General features: G+C 44.2%; 1 protein-coding gene and 1 non-coding gene across 3 annotated transcripts in view; one reads left to right on the forward strand and one right to left on the reverse strand.

Annotated features, from left to right (window-relative positions):
- The window catches only part of DOCK1 (dedicator of cytokinesis 1), a 532,415-nt gene that overhangs the window by 468,314 nt on the left and 37,199 nt on the right, over positions 1–26,902 (reverse strand). For both annotated transcript variants that reach the window (XM_057531553.1, XM_057531554.1), the window contains exons 2-3: positions 10,001–10,084; positions 2,478–2,518 (exon numbers count right to left, since the gene is read on the reverse strand). In XM_057531553.1, coding sequence (XP_057387536.1) covers positions 2,478–2,518; positions 10,001–10,084 — 125 coding nt within the window. The remainder of the gene's footprint in view (positions 1–2,477; positions 2,519–10,000; positions 10,085–26,902) is intronic.
- Positions 11,958–12,030, forward strand: TRNAV-CAC (transfer RNA valine (anticodon CAC)). Its single transcript has one exon. It is a non-coding gene; the product is annotated as a tRNA-Val (tRNA).

Consider the following 26,902-nt stretch of genomic DNA (forward strand, 5'->3'; position numbering starts at 1 on the left):
CTAGGAGCCAAGTCCCTTCTCTGCTACTGCCTGGGGCAGGGGTGCTGATGCAAAATCACGACCTTTTTAAGGCTTCAACTTCTTCATCTGCTAATGAAGATTTTAGGTGGAAAAATAAATATGCCCCTACCCAGCTCTATGAGCTGTAAAGTCAGCGCCCTGTGGTGCAGGGTAGGAAGGATTAGGGCTCACACAGGCATGGGGAGTTGGGAGAGATCCCCGACTGGGAAGGTGGTACCAGACACCAAATACCAAACATCAAAGAAAAGTGAACAGTTTCCCTGGGATGCACCTAGCACATGAAGTTGCAGCTTTGTCACTGGGGAGGGGGGATGGTCCATGATCCTAATCTCTTTATTAATAAAGTCCTCAATTGTGGCTTTCTCACATGAACCTCAGGTTTTCATCTGCAGGAATACATTCTTTTTTTTTTTTTAATTGAAGTATAGTTGATTTACAATGTTGTGTTAATTTCTGCTGTATAGCAAAGTGACTCAGTTAAATACACACACACACACACACACACACACACACACACACACATTCTTTTTCATATTCTTTTCCATGATGGTTTATCACAAGATATTGAATATAGTTCCCTGTGTTATACAATAGGACCTTGTAGTTTATTCATCTTATATGTAATAGTTTGCATCTGCTAATCCCAAATTATGGAAGAGATAATCAAGGTGAAAATAGAACTTGCCCTGGAGAAATCTATTCCACCAGCCACCTGGTTGGAATCTACCTTGTTCAAAGCTCAAGGCTCCAGGTCATTGGATGTGTAGAGAGACTCATAGCCCAGTCTGAGCTCGGCAGGGCAGGGGTGGGAGATCCCGGCTCCCATTTGCAGATCTGGCTCACCAGGTATCCCTAATAGCACCTCTCACATTAGGACAGACTATGCCAGAGAAAGGCTGCCGTGAAGCTCAGCCTGCATGCCTCCGAGGTGACTGAGACCAGAGGATGGACAGCTCCCACCTGTCTGGCACGGCCTGGCAGCAGGGCGTCTGGGGAAAGCAGATCAAGAAGGCCCTGTGCGGGCTTCCCTGGTGGCGCAGTGGTTGAGAGTCTGCCTGCCAGTGCAGGGGGCACGGGTTCGAGCCCTGGTCTGGGAGGATCCCGCGTGCTGCGGAGCGGCTGGGCCCGTGAGCCACAATTGCTGAGCCTGCGCGTCTGGAGCCTGTGCTCCGCAGCGGGAGAGGCCGCGATGGTGGGGGGCCCGCGCACCGCGGTGAAGGGTGGCCCCCGCTTGCCGCAACTAGAGAAGAGCCCTCGCACAGAAACGAAGACCCAACACAGCCAAAACTAAATTAATTAATTAATTAATTAATTAAAAAAAAAAAGAAGAAGAAGGCCCTGTGCTTGAACAGCTGGACTTCAGCAGCCTTAGCTATAGGCTCAGGACCACAAGAGGAGCCCAGCCCAATAAGTAGATAATGAGAGGCCAAGCTAAGAAACAGAAGTAAAATGAACCATCTGTCAAGTATAATTAGATTTCATAAGGTAACGTGGACAGCCAAACCACAGCTTAGAACGGACAGCACTTCAGAATCATAGAATGAAATGGAAGAGCCATCATTAGATTTTATGAAGCCGAGAATGGAAAAGCCACAACAGAACTGTGTACGGGACTGTCCACCGCAATGTAATTGCACATCTTAGCTTCAGAAATTCAAACAACCACGCATGCAAACTGCCCTGGAAGGCAGAACCTCTTTCTTTTGCCAGCGACGTAAGCAGCATAAAAATAGTTATAAGCAAGAGGGGAAAAAGCAAGCATGAGCTCTGCCAATCTGCTAATTTATCATCAAGGATAATGCAAGATTGAAAATCATGAGCAGTACTTTTTTTCTTAAGTCATTATACCCAGATCATTCTCTTACACATCCTGTGCTTAAACAGGATGAAGAATTCTACCAGGAAAAGAAGAGTCCACCTCTCATGACAACAGGTCAACATCACCCCACAGCCCAGCCATTCACTCATAGAAATGAAATTGCAATGTCTACGTACATATGTTGTTCAGAAGGAAACAATTCGGGAAGGGAAGTGATAAATTAGAAGTTTGGGGTTAACATATACACACTACTATATATAAAATAGATAACTAACAAGGACCTACTGTATAGCACAGGGAACTCTACTCAATATTTTGTAATAACCTGTATGGGAGAAGAATCTAAAAAAAAATGGATATATGTATATGTATAACTGAATCACTTTGCTGTACACCTGAAACTAACACAACATTGATAATCAATTATACCTCAATTCACAAAATAAAAATTTTTTTAATTAAAAAAATTTTTTAAAGGAAACAATTCAGGGTAGCCCACATTTCAACCCATGTATTTCTTTAATTCAGAGAAAGAGATATATAAGGACAACCCTTAGGCACCATGAGACAGAATTTATTTCCTCGCCTGTTGTGATTTACGAAGGGACATGCACTGTGTTTAATAACAAGGACTTACCTTCTTAGACTTTTTCCTTAAGGTGTAGCCTCTGTACCACCCTAAACAAACACAAAATTGAAAGTTAGTACAAGGAGACATCACAGCGTCCTAACAGCACCTTCCCGTTGTCGAGAACTCACTGTTTGCAGAACCAGGGAAGTCAGCCTGTAACAGAACTCAGTAATCCTAGGGCTTTGGAGAGATGCTATGGGGTTTCCTAAACAGCATCTCAAAACCGTGCTCGAAGCCTGGCCAGGGGCCTCCACACACAGACCTCCAGCTCTTTCACCTCTACCTGCCGCACGTGGCCTCGAAGGTGCCAATGAGAACTGAAGAAGCACAGTTCCAGGAGGAGGAGTGGTCCTTTTGACCATTTGGCCCTAGGCAGGCTCCTGGAGTGTGCGTTTTCGTATCTGTTCCTCCGCCGGATGGAGCGGGGTCACTGCCAAGTACACATACCAGCATCCTCAGATCATCAAGAGCTGCCGCAAAACAGAAATCCTATTGAGAGCCGACTTCCTCCCTCTAAGGGATGGAGGGGGCCTTGCCCTGGAGTAGCCACGATCGCACAAAGTGCTTCTGTGGCAAAGACTGGACCCCCAACAGGAAGCACCGGGCCCAGGAGTACGGGTCCGCCTACCCCCTTGGGGTCTGGCCTACATTCAAGTTCCCATTCCCTCACGTGGGGAGGACAAGCAAACAGAGCAGAAGACAGACGTGCTAGCACTGTGGGCAGGAATTAAATGCCAAATGGAGGAGACATTCAGTGCCAGACTGGACCTGACCACATCCTTGTCCCCTCCGCTTCAACTGAGGGCAGAAATCGTCGCTGCCAGTGCCCAGGGGTCCACGGCCGGTCACCCACCTCCCAACAACTCCGCCACGGCAGGACGTCGGTGGATGTTTCCTTATCCCAAACACTCTGAAGCTGCTTTAGGCCACCTCACTCCAGAAAAGGAAATCAGAAGCTCAGACAAATTCCAACTCAGCCCCCCAGGAGCAAAAGGACGGAGATACTTGGAAAGTGCCAGTCGAGTCAACTCCCAGAGAACAACCAAGTATTGGGTTTCTATACAGTATAAAATAGTCAAACCTCGGAAACCTGGGATACATGAACGAAGGTGCCCAGAAACTGAAAACGGGTCTATATTGCACCAATGACCACACACCTCTAACAGAGCAATAATTTAATAACCAGAGGTGGAGAGGAACCAGAAAGTGATGGGGTTAAGATCCTCCAGGGATTATGAACAGATGCTTTCTGAGCATTCAGAAAGGAAGCTGGAAATTGCTAGGAGCCTCGCAAAGGATTTGCTAAGACCTAGATACAACCAATGAACCCATTTCATTTCCTGACAAGGAAACTACACAGATTGATTAGGGGGCACCGCAGACACAAAATGTCTAGATTTTGCTGCACATTTGGAGGATTACCTCCTGAGAGCCATGTACTGTCTCCTTCGGTGGTTTCAACCTGCCAAGGCCAGAATCAGCATCCACCTAGGACAGTGTTCACTGGAAAAAGATGGAAGGTCAATGTAGTAAGTTGTTCAAAAGGCTGTATTCAATGTAAAGGACTGTCCGCTATCCTGTTATTTTATCCTTCCCGTATTTTCAGTATTACTTTGCCCTTCCTTTTCTGAAACTGACATGGGATGAATGTCCTAGAACATCTAAGGAAATACTTCAAAGTGACAAGAAGAAGACAGAAACCAAGTCAAAAATAAGCAATGTTTATAAACAATGTATAGAAGAAGGAACCTAAAAGACTTACACATGAATGAAGAGATGCTCACACTAATAATCAGATAAATGAACATTTAAAACATAATGTTACTGCACGGTTATTATAGGGAGGGAAATCTCAAGGCTGCAGGATTCAGGCAGCCCCTGGCACTGAGGTTGGGAGTGGAGGCCACACAACCAGTGTGAGTGTGACCCTACTTATCCAGAGTATATACCCCCCCACCCCGCGAGCAGCCACGCGCCCCAAAGACATCCCACATACCCATCCACACGCAGCGGGGCAGACGCAGGAGACCCATGGCAGCGTGATCTAGGGGGACAGAACGAGTGCCCTAACTGGGGGGTGGTTAGTAAAACGTGCAGGTGCACCCAGAGCAGTGAGGGCCACGGACTAAATACATACACACCACAGGACTGCGTCTTAGAGCACAGCGCTGAGTGAAAAGGTAAGAAACAGAATGAGGGGCTTCCCTGGTGGTGCAGTGGTTAAGAATCCGCCTGCCAATGCAGGGGACACGGGTTCGAGCCCTGGTCCAGGAGGATCTCACATGCCGCGGAGCAACTAAGCCTGTGCGCCACAACTACTGAGCCTGCACTCTAGAGCCCACGAGCCACTACTACTGAGCCCACGTGCCACAACCACTGAAGCCCGTGCACCTAGAGCCTGTGCTCCACAACAAGAGAAGCCACTGCAATGAGAAGCACGCGCACCGCAACAAAGAGTAGCCCCCGCTCGCCACAACTAGAGAAAGCCCGCACGCAGCAACGAAGACCCAACGTAGCCAAAAATAAGTAAATAAATTTTTTAAAAAAAGGAAACAGAATGAGAGCTACAACCACATTTATATACATGACCTAGAGGGGTGGGATAGGGAGGGTGGGAGGGAGGCTCAAGAGGGAGGGGATATGGGGACATATGTATGCATATGGCTGATTCACTTTGTTGTGCAACAGAAACTAACAAGGTATTGTGAAGCAATTATACTCCAATAAAGATCTATTAAAAAAAATTTATATATATATATATATATATATATATATACATATATATATATGCATACCAACCAGTACAGGCCACGAGAAAAATACACTTCAAACACAGCAGAAGGGTTTTCCAGGAGAAGGGAGAGGAGAAAGAGTTGAGCTACCGGGATAAAAAAGATAAAGGAGTCTTTTTCTTTTATTTTACTTTATGATAATAGACGGTGGTTTCTTTTTTAATGGCCTTCCTAAGCAAAAAGAACACCTAGGGTTTCCCTTCCCAAGAATTTCTGCGTCTGTTATGCCTTCCACCCACTGAGCCCCCAGACTATGGGCCAGAGGCCACGCTAGACAGAGCAAATGTAGAAATATCAATAGATTAGACCCAATTTCTGCCCTCCAAGGGCTCACACACCGGAAGATTCCCCTACGACAAGCAGGGCTCAAACCACCACCAAGGGCAGAGATTTGAGCGTGAAGGAGAGAGGACATCCCTGCAAAGGCTTCATGAAGGGAAGCGGGGGGACACAGAAGGGTGATGAGGGGCTGCTGCTCTGGGGGGCGGGCCGCAGGGATCGCAGCCAGGCGCAGGAAGATGCATACGGCTCACTGAATTAACAGGCTGATTCGCTCCTCCCAGGCAGGGCTCAACCAACCTGCTCCAAACAAGAGACACCCCCCAGCCAAGAGACACCCGCCCAACGGCAAGTATAGGTCAGACGTAGTCCCGAAACTCAGGGAGGGCCCCGTCCAGCCCAGGAAAATGGCAGCCAAGTCAGTGGGTACACTGGAACGTTCCCAACAGGACAGGAGCACCCACGCTCAAGTCCAGGGCTGGAACCAACTGAGGACGGGACCAGGCAGAACAAAGCAGGCGCAAGGGAGCCGGAAAGGAGCTTCTGCCCAGGGAGGTGTGCTTAGGTGGAGTCTTCAAGGATGGCTAGTCAGATGGAGGAAGGAGGAGGGAGGGCCGGCAGAGCACAGGTGCAGGGGGGCGCTCACCAAGCATCTGAGAAGCCACCAGCAGCAAAGCTAGGACACGCATGAGAAAAAGGCTGGGGGGACTTCCCTGGTGGCGCAGCGGATAAGACTCCACGCTCCCAATGCAGGGGGACCAGGTTCGATCCCTGGTCAGGGAACTAGATCCCACATGCATGCCACAACTAAGAGTTCGCATGCGCAACTAAGAGTTCACACGCCGCAACTAAGGAGCCGGCGCAACCAAATAAGTAAATAAATTATAAATATTAAAAAATAAAAGGCTGGGGCTCAGGTGGGACAGGAGGAAACCAGATCACTAAGGTCCTGGGTCCTGCCCAACTCACAAGTACCTGCCTGAAGATGGACAACACAGTCACCTGTGTCAGGTGTATTGTGTCCTGCTCTGAGTACTGAACAACAGTACAGCCAAAGGCCGGATCTGACCAAACCATGTCCTAACGGACAGCATCTGCGTGCACACTGGGCGTTCTGGAGCTGTCCTGGGTACAATATTTTGCAGGCACCCGGGGCGGGGGTGTGGGCGGGGCGCAGACCCAGCCCAGAGGATGGAGGTTCTGGAAGCAACACAGGATGAGAGGCACAACTGCGGTGCTCTTCCACTGGGCTGGGGCCAGGTGGCCAGTCACCTGGGACAAGGTGCAAAGGATGCCTGCGGGGTGGAGGCTGCACGGGAGGGCCTGGTGGTCTTCTGCGAAATGACAGCCTTGTCAACATGACTACTTTTCCCAGTTGGTTGTGGGTTGAACTGTTTTCTGCCCACCCCAAACAGATGCTGAAGTCCTAACTCCCTCTACCTGTGGGTATACCCTTATCTAGAATAGGGTCTTGGCAGACAATCAAGTTAAGATGAGGTCATTACAGTGGACCTAATCCAATACGGTGTCCTCATAAAAAGGAGGAATAGACAGTCAAAGTCAAGAACAGGGAGGACGCCATGTGATCATAAAGGCAGAAACTAGGGCATTGCATCTACAAGGCAAGGAACGCCAGCGATGTTAGCAAACCACCAGAAGCTTGGGGAGACCCGTGGAACCGCTTGCCCCTCTCTCAGCCCTGAGAAGCAACCAACCCTGCCGACACCTTGATCTTGGACTTATAGCCTCTAGAACTGTGAGGGAACACATTTCTGTTGTTTAAACTCCCCACTGTGTGGTACTTTGTTACAGTCGCCCCAGGAAACCCAGAGGCAGTCCTCTCAAGACCTTCAGTTGACGGATGCTGGTGGCAGGAAAAGGAATTAAGGTGCATTTTGGAAGAAAATAGATCATTATCACTTTGAAAAATTTGAATAAATTAAGTTCCAGTGTTGTGGTTTCATCAAAAGAATGCCCTCCTAATCTGGGTGCAATGCTGTCCTCTCACACAAGCACAGCATCCAGCCCGTGGAGATCCTTCTGGAAATGAGCAGGTGATAGGATTGGCACCTCCTTGGCTGGAGAGTCACCTAATCAACATCGGTGACCTGGGCTCACCTCTCCTGTCTGGTTGACCCCGGACACTGCTTAAAGGCAGTGGCATACCCCGAATGACCCCTCAGAGCTCAATCCACCTCCCTGGTGACCGGAAAAGTTCTTTTCTTTGTTCTGTGCTCCAAGCCTCCATGAGCCTGAGACAGAAAAATTAACCATAACTTGCAGGTAAATGTGTTCTTTCAACCTTAATAAAAGGAATGATCATCTAGAAATTATATTCTCCAGAGCAATCCCAGTAATATCCTACCCTGAACAGGATCACATAGAAAAGGAAAGTTAAATTTGACAAACATAAATAAATTTTCTTCGGGGAAAAGTGGAAGGGGCGAGGAGAAAAGAAGAGAAGGCCAAATTCTAATATAATCCATAAAATTTAAATAGAACAAGAGGAAAGAGCAGAAAAACAATTGTTCCATTGTTATTTGATGACAATAAAGTCACCAAGTTTCCCAAAATCAAAACTACTTCCCCAAATGCATTTCTCTGACTGGATTCTGACTAAAACCAAAAAAAGACAGCAGTTAAAGAAGGGGAAGTCGTTTTATGTTACAGGGTCTTTACAAAGACTGGAATATTTTTATCAGGACTTAGAAGATTGATGAGCCCGGAAACTAAGTGCTCACTGAGGAATCCTTTATCACGATGCTGGCCAAAAAGTCAAATGCCTGCCACCCGTTTTCTTTTTTTTTTAGTTAAATGTACAGGGATCATCGACTCACCTAAGGATTCCCCTGTTTAAAGAGTGCATTCTTCTTACAAAGCAAAAAACAAGAAGTCGCAGCCCCTGCTACCCTGGGCTGCACAGGAAATTGTTATCTATTCAGGAATGACGTCATTGTCCAGTGTTTATTAACCAGGATTTCAAATGCAACTGACCGGGGGCAGAAATAAAAAAAGATGTAAGAGCACTCTTCCTTCAGATCGGAAAAGTGTCCGAGATGAGAGGTTTGATCCTTAACCTCTTGTTAATTTCTCTATTTCCTCTCAGCCACTGGCCATATATATACTGGGAGCAGATAAGGCAATCCAACTGTCAGGTGTAAAAACTGAGATCAGGCAGAACGTGCCCATTGCAGCTACTCATTCACATAAAGACCGGTTCTGTTTTTGCAGTATTACATCTGCTTCCAGGCATATGCCACGAAAGTTGATTTTTTTTTCCCCGCAATAGGACATTTCTTAGGGTAAAAGGTGCAAATGGAATGGAATTCCAAGCCAGCATGAGTCGGATGGGGAAGTGAGGGACATGGACATGGACGTGGGTATTTTAATGAGTTTGTGCTTCTCCAGGAACACGGGAGCAAGCTGCAGCTTGCCTGGTTCACAGAAGCTGAACGCTGCGTCACTCGCGTGCAGAGAGAATTCCAAAGACCGAGTCTGAAGATCAATTTGTGATTACTATAGGATGTCTGCAATTTCCTCTCCCTGTCGCCCAACCTCCTACTTGGAAGGGTCTGGCTAAACCCAATCTGAAAGCCATTTTGCTGTTGGAATTAACAATTTTAATCTGTTCTCTTTTTTCCTATGTTGTATGGAAGTCACCCCTGTGAACAGGAAACAAAGCCACCAACACTCCTCTCACACATGTGAGGAGTCTAAAACTCAAGCCCATCATTGCTCCTCTTCTGTGCAATGATAAACCACAGCATAAAACGAAAGGTGTCCCGTTTTAATGATTTGCAAAACCCTAAATATGAAAACCAATTGTCTGAGAAACCAAGGACATCAGGAAACCACTGTCACCCTCAGTATATTTATTGGATAATTACAACAATTGCTTTACTGGACCACATCCCACAAAGCTGTAACAATCTCTGTTCACCCCTCAGAAAATGGGGTCATAGATTTTTTAAAAAGGAAATAAGAAATGACAATTTTGGTTCCTCTCAGGAAGTTGTTAACAAGTCTACGTGAGAGTATAAAAAGTCTCACCATTCACATAAAACACCTCAAAACAATGAGCCTAACACTAAAGTATCTTAAATGTATTTTAAAAACTTTTTTCAAGTGGTCAGTTATTAACAGTCAAGATGGACATACATTTGCAAAAAAGGAAACAATGGGGGTTTTTTTCTTAACAATAAAACAACTATTTCAACAGAAAACTTGAGAAGTTAAAAGTTTAGGAATTTAGTTTTAAGTTCACCTTAAATTAAAAAAAAAAAAAAGATTTAAATAACAGATAACCTCACCACTGCCCTTTCCCGATACGGCATCTATCATGCAAGAAAACGAACCATACGCGCTTTCCTAACAGGGTAATGCTTTGCCCATTACGCACTGAAAAATGTACTAACTGCACAAAACTACAAACGGAAAGACACCAAAATAAATACGCACCTTCATACGTTTCCAGGATGTGCACGGTGTCTCCTATTTGTAAAGAAAGTTCATCCGCTCCCCTGGCATCATAGTTATAAAAAGCTGTTGAGAGGAAAAAGAGGGAAGAAGATATTAGTAAAGGTAACTATGCTGGATTGTTTCTGCCCGTTTTTAAGGTTGAAATATTCAGTCTTTGCCTGGATCATCCTCTCTGATACCCAAAAAAGGAGGCTTTTTTTTCAAGGGTCCTCAGTTTAAGAAGAAGAAATTCATAACTACTCATAACGCCAGAAAACCACAAGTGGTTTACTGTGGTAAAATACATGTGATGTGAAATTTGCCTTTTTAACTATTTTCAAGTGTACAGTTCAGTGACGTTAGTTACATTCACAATGTTGCTCTCCCATCACCACCATCAATTTCCAGAACTTTTTCATCACTCCAAACAGAAACCCCATAACCATTAAGCAATCACTCCCTATCACTCCCTCCGCCAGCCCCTGATAACCTGTAACTCACTTTCTGTCTCTATGAATTTGACTACTCCAGCCACCCCATTAATCATACAGTATTATCCTTTTGTGTCTGCTTCTTCCACTTGGCATAATGTTTTCAAGGTGTATGCACAACGTACCATGTATCAGAACCTCATTTCTTTTTATGGTGGAATAATGTTTATAATAGAAAGAAAACTAAAGCTCTTGTCAACAACATTTCAACTATCACTTCATATACTATCTTATATTTCCATTAACAGACTTTTTTCATTAGATGACTTTTTCCTATCTGTAAATCAATGACACATGGACTGAATATTTTTTGAAAACCAAACTGATTCTTTAAATTACCATATAGCCAATGCTGCTACTAAGCAATCAAATAGGCAAAAAATATGTCTAATATTAGGAAGCAATCCTTCAAACTGACAATATGCAACAAATGTCTGAAATCCCTGGGACTTCCCTGGTGGTCCAGTGGGTAAGACTCCATGCTCCCACTGCAGGGGGCCGGGGTTCGATCCCTGGTCGGGGAACTAGATCCCACATGCCGCAACGAAGAGTTTGCATGCCACAACTAAGAAGTCTGCATGCCACAACAAAGATCCCGCATGCTGCAACTAAGACCCAGCGCAGCCAAAAATAAATAAATAATAAATTAATAATTTTTTTTTTTTTAAAGCAGTTCTGTTCCTCCTAGCTAAGCATGTAAAAGTCATTCCATTAAATTCAGGCCATACTTTTGCTCAAGCATGGAGATAAAGGCAACTATCACACTGCTTATGACTCCCAAATATTCAATTAGCCCATAAATACAGTGATGTTTTTCCTTCCCAGTGGATTCTCCCTAAAAAGATGTCAGACTTGAGGCAAAATTCATCGTAAACCTTTCATCAATCAGGATCAAACTCTCATCCATCCATCCTGAACACCCTGTTGGACTAGGCTGTCCTTTACGGGCACCATTACTGTGTCTATTTCTGGAGTTCTCCCCGGTCACATCATGTGCAAACTTCTCCAACAAGCATGGGGGGGCCTCCATCATCTGACTGACTGCCTGGCCCTCCTTCCAACCACACACTCCTGGTCCCTGTCACTGCTTCTCCTTGAAAGAAAGAAGCCACACCTGTGTGTCACTCCTTATTCCTCCCCTGCCAAAGGGGTCTTCCCACCAGTGTCACCTCTTCCAGACAGCCAAGTCCAATCACGTGTTGGCTCTTTCAAACCCCTTCTGCAAAAATACCCAGCAACACAGCACACTTCCTGTCGCCAGCTCCATAACCAAGCTACATTTGTGGTCTCTGGAAGCAGACAGAATGGGCAGGGTACCACCTCTCCTCATGTAGACCTGGGTGACCTCCAGCAAATGCCCTATCCTCCACATCTTCAGCTTCCCCATCTGTATAATAAGGAGACTGATATCTACCTCATAGGATGGTGTGTGTACTTTGTGTCTTAAAGAAAACAACGCTGGGACTTCCCTGGTGGTCCAGTGGTTAAGATTCTGCACTCACAATGCAGGGGGCCCGGGTTTGATCCCTGGTCAGGGAACTAGATCCCGCATGCCGCAACTAAGATCCCGCATGCTGCAACCAAGACCCGGCACAGCCAAATTAAAAAAAAAAGAAATGGATCTGTTAATTTGATGCAATGTGTTGCCTGCAGTGAACACTTAGTAAATTGTAAAAGCTCTTATTGTGTTTGAGGGTATTTTGTTTTTACTGCCACGAAGACTTAGCAGACTATCACACGTTCACAAAGGTGCTTTGTGTCCACCTAGAGGGGTGGGATACGGAGGGTGGGAGGGAGACGCAAGAGGGAGGAGATATGGGGATATATGTTTATGTATATAGTTGATTCACTTTGTTATACAGCAGAAACTAAAACACCATTGTAAAGCAACTATACTCCAATAAAGATGTTACAAAAATAAAATAAAACATCAGTAACCATATATACATAGAAAATTCTATTTTCGCAGGTATTTTCCTATATTTGAGTTTTGTTTCCTATATTTGAGTTTGAGTTTCACCCAAACTCATAAAATTTAAATGTCAACTGACATAAATGGTTATTAGTAGTTATTAAGTTTATTTAGCATTTTATGGTGAATCTTTAACAAGAAATAACAGCATTAGATAAAGAAAGCTCAGAACATATGCCAGCCTCTCCCAGCCCAGCACAACCCCTTTCAAAGCCTTTAGGAACTATAAATGCATTTATCATCGTTCTTAACAAAATCCTTGCCAGCATGCCTATTCTATTACAGATGCGGAAAAAATAAACACGTCAAAAACAATACAAATAAAATAAAATGGACAAGTCCACTGTAAATACATTCAGGTCCATGTGAATTTGTAAGGCATACATGCAAAAACCTTTAAGTAGTGGCCCTTCCATCTCTGAAGCAGGCAGAGAAAAGCAGTTGTGAAAATCTCATACAAGAATAGAGACTTTCAAATTTAACTATGAAATGAGGCTTAAAGACCCATGATTTCACAGATGAAGGGAAAGGGAGCCTCCGAGGGTTTACGCACATGGCCCCAAATGACACAGCAGAGCTTGGACCACGACAATGGCTGCCCAGCCCCCAGCCTTAAGGATCCCACATTTAAATGCAAATTAAAAGACTCAACTATACAAATTATTGGACAAGGAAGTGGGAGGGAGGGGGAAGTGTGGTAGATAGAAAAATGGCCCACAGAGACGTTCAGGTCCAAATCCCGGAACCTGTGAGGACGCTCCCTTACACAGCAAAGGGGGCCAGTGCAGATGTGATTAGGTTAAAGATCTTGACATCGGGGTGCTAATCCTGGGTTATCCAGGTGGGTCCAATGTAATCACAAAGTTCCACAAGCGACAACAGGAGTCTCCGAGTCAGCCAGAGAAGTGACCATGGAAGCAAGGAAGGGGCCACAAGCCAAGGAGTATTGGCAGCCTCTAGAAAACTGGAAAAGGCAAGGAAAGGACTCTCCCCAAGAGCCTCCAGAAGGAACAGAGCCCTGCCGAAACCTTGACTTTAGTAGAACTTCTGACGTCCAGAACTGTAAGATTATAAATTTGTGTTGTTTTAAACCCCTAAGTTTGTAATTTGTTACAGCAGCAATAGGAAACATGTGCAGGGAGGAATGTGGAAAACAATTTAAAAGTGGTATTTTGTGGTTTATTCACTGCTAAGCAGGGTGGCAAGCATCTGAATCTGACAGGTCTGAGGCTGAGGTTCCCCGATTCTTGGGTGATAGAAAAATGAAAACAATGCAGTGAATTTTTCTTAAATAAGCCCAAAAGTATTCAATGTAAAAGGCTACGCCTTATTCTGATTATGTGACCTTTCGAAGCTGCCCCTTTTTGGTGTGTGTGGGGGGGGAGGGGGTGAAAGCAGAGACGAGGAAGACCAGAGGCATCATCTCCTTCACGAAGGATGATGATGACAGACGGCATCTGGCTTTAAAAATGTCTTTACTTGGGCTTCCCTGGTGGCGCAGTGGTTGAGAATCTGCCTGCCAATGCAGGGCACACGGGTTCGAGCCCTGGTCTGGGAGGATCCCACATGCCGTGGAGCAACTAGGCCCGTGAGCCACAACTACCGAGCCTGCGCGTCTGGAGCCTGTGCCCCGCACCAAGAGAGGCCGCGACAGTGAGAGGCCCACGCGCCGCGATGAGGAGTGGCCCCCACTCGCCGCAACTAGACAAAGCCCTCGCACAGAAACGAAGACCCAACACAGCCAAAAATAAATAAATAAATAGCGTTCCCTTTCAAAATAAATAAGTAAATGTACCAATATTTTACTTTAAAAAAAAAAGAGAACACGGTCATCGCGCCCCAATTCACATCTTTGGAGAGAGCAGCCTTCACCTCCCTCTGGCTGCTGGGTGTACCCTTAATCAACTCCTCCTCCTCAAAGCCATTTACCTTTCTCAGTAGCCTGGCTGGAGACGGCGCCACTGGGTATAAACGCACCTTCACACGAATTTCTCAATCCTGGACCGCAGAGTCCGGCATACAAGCTTGACGTGTTATTCATGTGAAAAGTGAAATGGGAAAGGATGTGGAGGTGAACTCAACTCGAAGCTTCTTTCCCAGGATGGTGTGTTTGGGGTTGGGGTGGGGGTGTGGGGGCGGGGGGTAGCTTTTTTCTGGCAGCGCCGGCAGCAGCACAGAGTAAAGGAAGCACATGGATCTTTTCTTCCCAAAATAAAAAATAAACACTCCGGTCAGTGCTTCTCACAGCTCAGATGCATCAGAGATGCTGAAAAGCCAAAGTCATCTCCTCTGCTCAGTCTCCTCAACACCCTAAAAACGGCTGCCCAGGAACGTAAGGAAAGAACTGTGGCTCATAAATCATACAGGAGGGCTTCCATTTACACCAAGATTATTCGTAACACTGACGGTGACGACACGACAGATGAAGATGATGATGATGGTGACACTGATGATGATAAGGGTGACGATGCCGGTAATGATAGTGGCTGACATTTACCGAGCATATTCCCTGGGCTAGCCAGCGGGCTAAGAGCGTCATGCGTTCAGCTAATTCAACACTCACAACAGTCCCAGGAGGTGAAGATAAAGTTTTTCCCACTTCCCTCATCAGGGTTTATAGCAGCTCAGAGTCAGCCCATACACGAGCAGCCAGTGGAGGGGCTATACAGGGCCAGAGGCCAGCCTGGATGAGAGGCCAGAACGCCAAAGCCCTGCAGGGTCTCTTCCTCAAACTTCGCCCTCTCTGGGCCTCACATTGCCCTCCTGATGGCTTCCCACAGATCACAACATCCAGCCTGGATCCCCGACAGGCAAATATGCCTGGGCTTTCCTGAAGTCCACCAGTGTCTACAACATCATGGTAATGGATTTCTCATTCCTTACACAGAAGAACCCAAATTGAGGTAATTCCAGAAATGCAAGGTTGGTTTAACATCCAGAAAACCGATTAATGTAATTCACCACTTTAACAGAGTAAATGATAAAAAAGCGTATGATCATCCCAATCGGTGCAGGAAAAGAATTTAATGAAATGTAACTCCTATTCAGGGAAAAACAAAAAAACCTACTTGACTACTCTGACATTGGGCGGGAGGTGGCGGGGGGACTACAGTCCATCAGCCCATTTAACAGATGAAAACACAGAGCCCTCCAGAGGAGTCATGACTTGCTCAAGGAGGCACAGCAAATGACAGCAGCCCTGGGACCCTGGGGTGTCCCTTCCAGACTGTCTCCACCACACCACTCTTCCTGACCCAAGCCTTCACCATCTCTCATTGAGATGAAAAATAATACTTCAGCTGGTTTCCTAGATAAAATCTCCTTTCCATCACCAAAGTTACCTTCCTTAAATCTTACTCCAAAACACTACGTGGTTTCTCTTGGCTTTCTGAATAATGGCTAATTCTCCAGCCCAGCATTCAAAGCCCTGTGGGATCTGACTTCGGTCCACCTTTCCAATCTCGTCTCCCCCCACCCCAGGCCTATCACAAGCTGCTCCTGCCACTAGGAATGCCCCTCTCCCCACTCCCTCTGAAGACCCCACTTGTCTACAAGGGCTGCCTTTAACTTCACATCCTTTTCCAGATCCTTACTGAATTCTGACGTTTTCCCCCGGACCAAAAAAAGGTACACGCACACCTGAATTAATTGCTTGCTTCCCAACTTTCCTATGAGCTCTGTGACACTCCACGGCCTTGGAGGATTACTTATCTATATCTTACTTATCTGTCTATCTTATATCTTATATCTTACTTATATCTTACTTATATCTTACTATATATCTTATATCTTACTTATCTATATCTGTCTCTTCCTCCAGACCCAACTCCTTGGGGAAAGTAAACATTTGTTAATCACTGGATTTTCCACAGTAGCTAACACCATGCCTTGCAGGCACTCAACAAAAATTCACTGCATTTAACCAGATCACAAAGTATTCCTTCTTGTGAGGTTTGCAACAGAGTGAAAGCAAACACTGTATCATGTGTTCCTTTTCAAAATGATCTTGACCTCTACAGACAGATCCAGGAGCCCCAGACTTATTCAATCAATAAGAAAGAGAGACACAATATTAGCTTTCCCAGCTCTGCTTTGGGTTTCTTCCATCTAATGAGATAATCCACCATCAGTGCTCGGGTTCAAAGCCTCCTTAACGCACCAAAGGCATGGGCTTGACCACACATCATTTCTCAAAATCTGTTCAGCTCCGAGCTTCTCTCCCTATTCCACACACTGTCCCCCTGAAACATGACTTCAGGATTTCAAATAGCAATTTACAAGTTAATTAATTCTTTTAGAAAGTCAATTTGTGAAAATTAATGGCTCTGTGATCTCATTCCCTTTGTCTTGCCCTCAGTGGGGAAAAAATGTTCAACAGCAGGCATCTTCGCAGGGCTGGGGAAAATGCAGACCGTGTCCTTAAGGGGACAGGGCATGGACTCTGGCTGTGCCCCCCACAGGGCCTCCTTCTAAGGGGCTGTCTGTCTTGCTCTCCTCGAGTTTCACAAGCCCAACACGTGTTTATCTAGTCCATGCCAACCACAGACATACAGTGTTTCCCAAGCCTCTATCTGGCTCCTGCTCTGGTCCAGCAATGGGCTGGTGCTGGTGCTGCAGAGATGGGCTGAGCACAATGCAGCCCCAGGGAGTAAAGTCACCCCGCAGCCTGGTCTCTAAGGAACAACCTTTTCACATACTGGACCCATTCAGGAAAAACAGTGTAGAAAGAATCAGAACACTTACGTACAACCTTTGAACTTGACTCTGGGCAGGGAGCAGCTCCCACCTTACATCAGAGCTAGAGGCTGGGCTTCCTAAAGTTTATTGTAAAAAAGAGACTGGCACTCACTCAATTACCAGCTTCTATGACCCACAGCCCAGTCCTTCCACCTCTCTGATTTTGGGGCAGGGGTAGAGCCTCCCAGAGGCCTGAGCCATGATGACTTCTCAGCGCCGCTTTCACCATCAGCCTTACTTTTGCCCAGCGCCTAACAGTACCTGGCACACAGCAGGAACTCTAACCTGGACGGAAGGAAGGAAAAGGAACAGGACAGGGAAGAAGGGAAGGGAAGCAGGAACTCTAACGTGGGTGGAAGGAAGGAAAAGGAACAGGATAGGGAAGAAGGGAAGGGAAGGGAAGGAAGATTCTTAGAGCCTGGTCCTAAGGATGCTGCTACAAGTGTTGTCTCTAATATTTTTTAAAGATAAAACAAGTAAAAAGTAAACTACTTAGGAACAAACTTAACTAAGGAGACAAAAGACTTGCACACTGAAAACAACGGACCAGTGCTGAAAGAAATCAAAAGATGCAAATACATGGAAAGTCATCTCATGTTCATGAACTGGAAGACTTAATATCGTTAAGATGTCAATGCTACCCAAAGAGATCTACAGATTCAATGCAATTCCTATTAAAATCCCAATGACAGGGACTTCCCTGGTGGTCCAGTGGTTAAGACTCCAAGCTTCCACTAAAGGGAGCATGGGTTCGATCCCTGGTCAGGGAGCTAAGATCCCACATGCCACATGGTGTGGCCAAAAAATAAATAAATAAAAGAAACTCTTCTCTAGAGCGAGCACTCACCCATTAAAAAAAAAAAAAACAAACCCAATGACATTTTTGCAGAAATAGAAAAATCCATCCCACAGGAGCCCAAATAGTCAAAACAATATTGAAAAAGAACAAAGTTGGAGGCCTCACACTTCCTGATTTCAACACTTACTACAAAGCTCTGGGAATCAAAACTGTGTGGTATATACAGACATACAGACTAATGGGATAGAGTAAAGAGCCCAGACATAAACTCTCACATATATGGTTAAATTATTTTGACAGGGGTGCCAAGACCTGGAGAAAAGACAATCTTTTCAACAAATGGGGTGTTGGAAAAACTGGTATCTGTATGCAAAAGAATGAAAAATCATTCACAAAAAGTAACTCAAAATGGATAGAAGACGTAAACATAAAAGCTAATAAAACTACAAAGCTCTTAGAAGAAAACACACGAGAAAAACTTCATGGCACTGGATTAGGCAGAAATTTCTTGGCTATGACACCAAAAGCACTGGAAGCAACAACAATGACAAAAAATAGATGTGGACTTCATCAAAATTAAAACCTTTTGTGCATCCAAAGGAAACTATCAAAAGAATGAAAAAGCAACCCACAGAATGGGAGAAAATATTTACAAATCCTGTATCTGATAAAGAATTGATAACCAAAATATATAAGGAATTCCTACAATTCGATAATAAAAAACAGTGTAATTCAAAAATGGACAAAGGTCTTGAATAAACATTTCTCCAAAGAAGATACACAAATGGCCAATAAGCACATGAAAAAAATGCTCAACATCACTAGTCAAATCAAAAACTACGAGATAGCAACGAAGAGCCAACACAGCCAAAAATAAATAAATTAAATAAATAAATTTTTAAAAACTACGAGATATCACTTCACATTCACTAGGATGGCATTTTTTTTTTTAATAGAAAAGAAAAAGTATTGGCCAAGATGTGGAAAAATTGGAAACTTTATAATATTGCTGGTGGGAATGTAAAATGGTACAGCCACTGTAGAAAACAGTTTAATGTTTCCTCAAAACATTAAACTTAGAATTACCATATGATCCAGCAATTACGCTTCTGGGTATATAGCCAAAAGAACAGAAAGCAGGGACTTGAACAGATATTTGTACGGCCATGTTCACAGCAGCATTATTCACAATAGCCAAAATGTGGAAGCAACCCAAGAGTCCATCAGCAGATCAAATGTGGTCTATACATACAACGGAATATTATTCAGTCTTAAAAAGGCGGGAAATGCTGACACAGGTTACCTTGAAGACACTATGCTAAGTGAAGTAAGCCACACACAAAAGACCAGATACTCTATAAATTCTTCTTCTATGATGTACCTAGAATTCTTAAAATTCATAAAGACAGAAAGTAGGATGGTGGTTGCCAAGGGCTGAGGAGGAGGGGAACGGGGGAGTTAGTGTGTTAACGGGTGGAGGGTTTCAGTTGGGGAAGATGACAAAGTTCTGAAGATGGAAGGGGGTGATGGCTGCACAACAATGTGAATGTGCTTAATGCCACAGAACCGTACACCTAAAAATGGTAAAAATGGTAAACGTATGCTATGTCTATTTTACCATAATAATAAAAAAAGATGCAATGAATAAAAAGAAAGATTGCTAAAGTAAATGAGGAAAATTCCCAGTGGACCCAGCATCCCCCATTTCTGTGAGCTGCGAAACATACAAACTCCCAGTGGGTGTAGCAGCTTCCCTTACCTGGCTCAAAACATCAGGTTCAAACCAGAATGAGAAATATTAGGAAAACTAGACGTGATGGGCTCAAGGTCAAAAAATACCTCCAGCTGCATGCATGAGTGTGGGTCTGACAGAATACCCACATTTCTGAAAAGGATACCACTTTCAAAGTCACAAAGTTACTTCTCTGGGGTTCATCTCTTTCTTTCCTAGGAATAGAGAGATTGTTTTCTCTGCCAATAAAATTCCCTGTGGCAAGATTTCATGCAATGTTGGATATTAGAATCATGGAATTCATGCAAATAATTAAAGAAATGGTGCAGGGGCATAGCAAGATAAAGGAACCGTCTTTGGTTATTCATTATCTCTTTTTGCCTTTTGTATGGAAACAGGTGTGAGGGATGGCAAAGATAAGATCGTGAAAAGAAATACATAAAAGAGTCTTCTGTCAAATTCTCACTGAACTGACAAACACAATTCAAAGATATTTTAATATATTTCTTTAGAATAAAGTATCATTGTAGCCTTATCCACACCGAGGCAGAAACTATCTCATTTCTATCTCGTCCAAAGGGTCGCAGTGCCCCAAATATGCAGGTTTCTTAGGAAATATACTGCTTGTGGATGAGTTTGGGCTTTATTGCTTTTCCGTAACACGAAAAATGAGTCCACTTTTCAACACTTTCGTCTTTCATAAAGTCAGTGCAAGGGGAGAAGACCACTGACTTCATTATTGATGGTCTTTGCAAATCCACCCACAAATCAGAAAAGATTTAGCTGACCTGAATATTATCTCTTTTTGCATTTCATTTTGCTCAGCGACAAAGAGATGCAGAGAAGAGATGGGGGAGAGGTCTAAACTCTTTAATCATCCTTCTTCAGGCAGAAAGGTTACTGCAATTTGGGAAAATATATGCCAGTGAAACAACTCGGCTCTTACCCACCCCATACCCCCTCCACCACCCCACTCCCACCCCAGCCGTGGAGACCTTACAGTGACCTCACCCCATAGGGCTGGGCAAACACCATGAGGCTCCCTGAAGACGGCACTGCAGACGCACCAGCCACGTGGGATGTGAGCCCAGGGCACTGGATAACCAGGGGCTGGTCTAGTGAGATTCCCGATGGGGAAGACAGGAGCCTGGACCCCTCCGATGTTTGTCTGATTTGACACACGTCTTATTTCTCTGCTACAGACCTGGCCAGGACTTGCAACTTCCTCCCACTGGTCAAACTGGTTCTACCTAAAGGGCACAGTGAAAACACACCCAGGCCTGGGGACCTGGGGAGACAGAAATGAGCCAGGTCCCCTCCACCGGGGACACACCATAAACAAGGAGAGGAGTGACAAAATTGAGCTTAGTCCTGTTTACCTGTGATTCTCAACGATAAGGTCTCTTTGACACAAGCCCCAATTCCTCTTACTGGGCTTAAGCTTTGATTGGTTTTGCAGAATGAGGCCATGCCTTCTCCTCTCGTTTTTTCAAATCTAATATTAGCAGTGATGAATAAAGGGGAAAGACAAAAGGAACATTCCAGAAGGCTAACTTGTTTTTCTTCACGGCCAAAAATAATAATATCACAAATAAAGCTAGCAGTCACCCTGGGGGAAGCCTTTGCCATTGTGCAAATGTAAGCAGAGGGGTTCCCAGGTCACCGTACCACAGGGTCACCACAGCCCTCACCCCACCCCAGGACTTTGTCCCAAAGCCTACTTCTGTCTGGAATGCCCTTTCTTCCCCCTCTTCACCTGGCTTGGCCCTCCACTTCATCCATCACACGTAAGGAAAGCTTCCCCGTCACTTCTCACCCAATGAGGGAGTTAAGCGACCCTCACAGGAGCTCAAGAGTGCCCTCTGCCCACCCTGACGAAGCACCACCAGAAAACTGCCCGTTTGCTACTCACTGCAGGAAACACGTATCACTTAGCAGGTATCCGATAAATGCTTGTCACGAGGAGCCTGAAGAAGGGCCCCCTCCTCTGGTCTCCCATTCCATGAGCAGTTCTTCTACAACACCACAGGACGGTTTATCCCTTTACCTCTCTGCTCTCCAACTCCTGCCACACCTGCCCTGCATCAGTTCCATCTCTGCATCCTCGCTTCCCACTGCCTGGCGCCCAGAGTGACACCAATGTTGACTGAGTGAATCATTTAACAAATCAACACAGGTTTTCAAGGCGGCAAAACTACTACCTGAATCCCAAATCCGTTGGAAAACACTGCAGTTTTGTCTGCATTTATTTCACATTAGAAACTAAGCACCAGACTGGGGTCTTAGCCGGCACAGCCAGCTTCTAACACCTCCGTTCTAACAGCCTCAGCAGGGAGGCGTGTCCTGGAGGTCTGACCACACGCTCAGAATAAGCACAGTTTCACTTGGGCAAGTGGTGCCAATGATCCTGCCCAGGGCACCTGCACACTCAGGCCCATTAGCAAACCACACGCCCTGGACGGGCTCTGAGGGGCAGCAAGACTGAGCAGGTCTCTCTTGGCTCTGGGTGTGGAAAAGATGCTGCCCGGCAACTCAGCCCCTCACTGGTCACCCTTGTGTTGACCCTCGTCGAGAAGAAGAGGCCTGAGTGGAGAGTGCCCCAGCACTGCCTTGAAGGAGGGAGCCGAGGGTCCTGACTTGGCCAGACCTGGGCCACCTGCCTCTCGTGTCTGTCTTCTCAGGTGTGTAGATGAATCTGATCCAAAGGCTTTCCTCCAGCCGAAGCCATCAAGTGTGAGGTTCAAGTCCCCCGAGGACACAAGACCAATCTTCCCTTAATCACTTGACCCATTTGCCCTCCATGAACAGTGCACAGAGGGGGAGAAGGCAGCATGTTCACTGAGGGGTGTTTACAGGTGGGCTGCCTTTCACAAAGCAGACCCCAGCATGTGCTCACAGACCTTATGTGACGTGGACCCGCAGGCAGGACTGCAGATCCAAGACGAGGCAGGAAGCAAACCAGTGCACATGGGGAGGGTCTCCCCTGCCCGCCCGTTCACTGCTCAGAGCTCTCCTCTGCCCCAGACCCGCCTGCAGGAGCTGCTTTAGGCCCAGACAGCACGAGCCTCTGTCTTCCCCATCAGGTTGCTAAGCCCGCACCTGGCCAGACCTTCATGCTCTTGAACGTGGCTGTAAGTCCACAGAACACCCAGCAAGGCCGAGGCAGGGTGCCTTCCCAGCAGAACTGGCTACATACTTTTCAGAGCCCAATGCAAAGAAAAGTGTGAAGTCCCTTATTCAAAAATGATTAAACATTTTAAGACAATTAGGATGGCTATTACCTTTAAAAAAAAAAAAGGCAAGTGTTGGTAAGGAGAAACTGGGCCCCCTGTGCACTGCTGGTGGGAATATAAAATGATGCAGCTGCCGTGGAACCCAGCAATTCCACTTCTGGGAATATATCCAGAAGAACTGAAAGCAGGGACTTGAACAGGTATTTGTATAGCCATGTTCATAGCAGCAGTATTCACAATAGCCAAGAGGTGCAAGAAGCCCAAGTGGCCATCAATGGACGAGCAGATAAGCAAAATGTGGCCCATCCGTACAATGGAATATGATTCAGCCTCAAAAAGGAAGGGAATTCTGACACATGAGACAACATGGATGACCCCTGAGGACATTATGCTAAGTGAAATAAACCAGTCACAAAAGGACAAACATTGTATGATCCCACTTATATGCGTGTTCTCGGAGTAGTCAAACTCAGAGAGACAGTAGAATGGTGGTTTCCAGGGGCCGGGGAGCAGGGGGAGTTGTAGCTTAATAGGTACAGAGTTTCAACTTGGGAAGATGGAAAAGTTCTGGAGATAGATGGGGATGGTGGTTGCACAGCAGTGTGGATGTACTTAATGCCACTAAACACCTAAAAATGGCTAAATTCATCAATTTTACGGTGTGCACTTTTTACCATAATTTTTTTAAAAAAGAAAGAAAAAGAAGTAAGTGCAAGGTCTTGTGTCACTGCACAGGTTTCAGGCCTGTGAGTCTGGCTCTGGCTCCCAAGGAGGGTTCTTTTTCCAGGACGAAGCTGCCCCATTTTGCAAAGGCAGTGCTTCTCCAGCAGAGCTCCTGCGAGCCTGACTGCGATGTTATATTTTAATAGTCATTTCAATTGACTAGAAAAATACAGCCTCACCTAATAAAATTGCTTTTGCACCATGGTAGAAACACTTAGCAAGAGATGAGCGATACTTAGCAAGAGGCTATAAAAACCTATATGCTTGCTTATAGAGTTGCTGCTGAACAGGACAAAAGCAGAAGAAGATAAAGGGAAGGCAGGAGAGAATCCATCCCAGGATACGCACGCAACAGTGTGTCCGCCACTACACTCAACAGACAGGATCCACTCAGTATTTTTTTATAATGCACTGAACAAAAAACTGAACATCTCCCCGCCATTTCTACTTGTTTCATTTTTAACTTTTACAGCTCCATCACATCTGACATCAGAAAACACTCATTTCGAGTATACTACCCAAAGCAATCTACAGATTCAATGCAATCCCTATCAAATTACCAATGGCATTTTTTACGGAGCTAGAACAAATCATCTTAAAATTTGTATGGAGACACAAAAGACCCCGAATAGCCAAAGCAGTCTTGAGGCAAAAAAATGGAGCTGGAGGAATCAGACTTCCTGACTTCAGACTATACTACAAAGCTACAGTAATCAAGACAATATGGTACTGGCACAAAAACAGAAACATAGATCAATGGAACAAGATAGAAAGCCCAGAGATTAACCCACGCACCTATGGTCAACTAATCTATGACAAAGGAGGCAAAGATATACAATGGAGAAAAGACAGTCTCTTCAATAAGTGGTGCTGGGAAAACTGGACAGCCACATGTAAAAGAATGAAATTAGAATACTCCCTAACACCATACACAAAAATAAACTCAAAATGGATTAGAGACCTAAATATAAGACTGGACACTATAAAACTCTTAGAGGAAAACATAGGAAGAACACTCTTTGACATAAATCACAGCAAGATCTTTTTCGATCCACCTCCTAGAGTAATGGAAATAAAAACAAAAATAAACAAGTGGGACCTAATGAAACTTCAAAGCTTTTGCACAGCAAAGGAAACCATAAACAAGACGAAAAGACAACCCTCAGAATGGGAGAAAATATTTGCAAATGAATCAACGGACAAAGGATTAATCTCCAAAATATATAAACAGCTCATTCAGCTCAATATCAAAGAAACAAACACCCCAATCCAAAAATGGGCAGAAGACCTAAATAGACATTTCTCCAAAGAAGACATACAGACGGCCACGAAGCACATGAAAAGATGCTCAACATCACTAATTATTAGAGAAATGCAAATCAAAACTACAATGAGGTATCACCTCACTCCTGTTAGAATGGGCATCATCAGAAAATCTACAAACAACAAATGCTGGAGAGGGTGTGGAGAAAAGGGAACCCTCTTGCACTGTTGGTGGGAATGTAAATTGATACAGCCACTATGGAGAACAATATGGAGGTTCCTTAAAAAACTAAAAATAGAATTACCATATGACCCAGCAATCCCACTACTGGGCATATACCCAGAGAAAACCGTAATTCAAAAAGACACGTGCACCCGAATGTTCATTGCAGCACTATTTACAATAGCCAGGTCATGGAAGCAACCTAAATGCCCATCAACAGACGAATGGATAAAGAAGTTGTGGTACATATATACAATGGAATATTATTCAGCCATAAAAAGGAACGAAATTGAGTCATTTGTTGAGAAGTGGATGGATCTAGAGACTGTCATACAGAGTGAAGTAAGTCAGAAAGAGAAAAACAAATATCGTATGTTAATGCATGTATGTGGAACGTAGAAAAATGGTACAGATGAGCCAGTTTGCAGGGCAGAAGTTGAGACACAGATGTAGAGAATGGACATATGGACACCAAGGGGGGAAAACTGCGATGAGGTGGGGATGGTGATGTGCTGAATTGGGCGATTGGGATTGACATGTATACACTGATGTGTATAAAACTGATGCCTAATAAGAACCTGCAGTATAAAAAAACAAACAAAACAACTAATACTAAACTTTCATTGGGTTATTTGTATGGAAATATGTTAATATAAATGTTTCAGACATTACATGAAATTTCTAAAAATCTTATATTTGTATTTGTATGGAAATATGTATGGAAATATGTTAATATAAATGTTTCAGACATTACATGAAATTTCTAAAAATCTTGTATTTGTATGGAAATATGTATGGAAATATGTTAATATAAATGTTTCAGACATTACATGAAATTTCTAAAAATCTTATATTTGTATTTGTATGGAAATATGTATGGAAATATGTTAATATAAATGTTTCAGACATTACATGAAATTTCTAAAAATCTTATATTTGTATTTGTATGGAAATATGTATGGAAATATGTTAATATAAATGTTTCAGACATTACATGAAATTTCTAAAAATCTTATATTTGTATTTGTATGGAAATATGTATGGAAATATGTTAATATAAATGTTTCAGACATTACAGGAAACGTCTAAAAATCTTATATGTTCTGGTATAATGTTATAAGTAATAATCCTAGTTATTACTTTAAAATGTATATCTCAGAAATAACTAATTTTCTTGTCAACTGCATTATTATGAACTTTCATCAAATCTTTAACCATGGTCATTTTTAAGTCTTTTGTCATTTACAGACAGTTCTGGGTGTACTCTGATGATTTTGCAAATATGTTCCTATAAAAGAGTTTCATCTTCAAGAAATTCATGGAAAAGACTCTGACAAGTACAGGTTTCTGGTAACTGACTGTACTGCTGAACTGAATGAATAAGCATTTTCAGAACTCTAATGAAAAACTGATGAACTCATAAAAGTGCTAACAAAAGATCAAGATAAAAAAAAGAAATTAATTACATGGGACTGAGTGAACTGATGAGGATGAGTATAATTTTTGTGACTTTCTGTCTGAATTTAAAAAAAAAAAAAAATCCCACAAGGACTCAGAGGAAAAGAATATACAAATCAATTTTCACTGCAAAGTAAAGGAGCTGTTACAGTGGAGGATTACTGGACTGAATGTCAATGTTATGACATAGTATAAGTGTGTTTCATGTTTGGTAATTGCAATCATTGTTGCTTTTGTTGTGGTCATCCATGTACAATGCTTGGTGTCAGTC

Source organism: Balaenoptera acutorostrata, chromosome 16 (assembly GCF_949987535.1).
Source record: "Balaenoptera acutorostrata chromosome 16, mBalAcu1.1, whole genome shotgun sequence".
NCBI lineage: Eukaryota > Metazoa > Chordata > Mammalia > Artiodactyla > Balaenopteridae > Balaenoptera > Balaenoptera acutorostrata.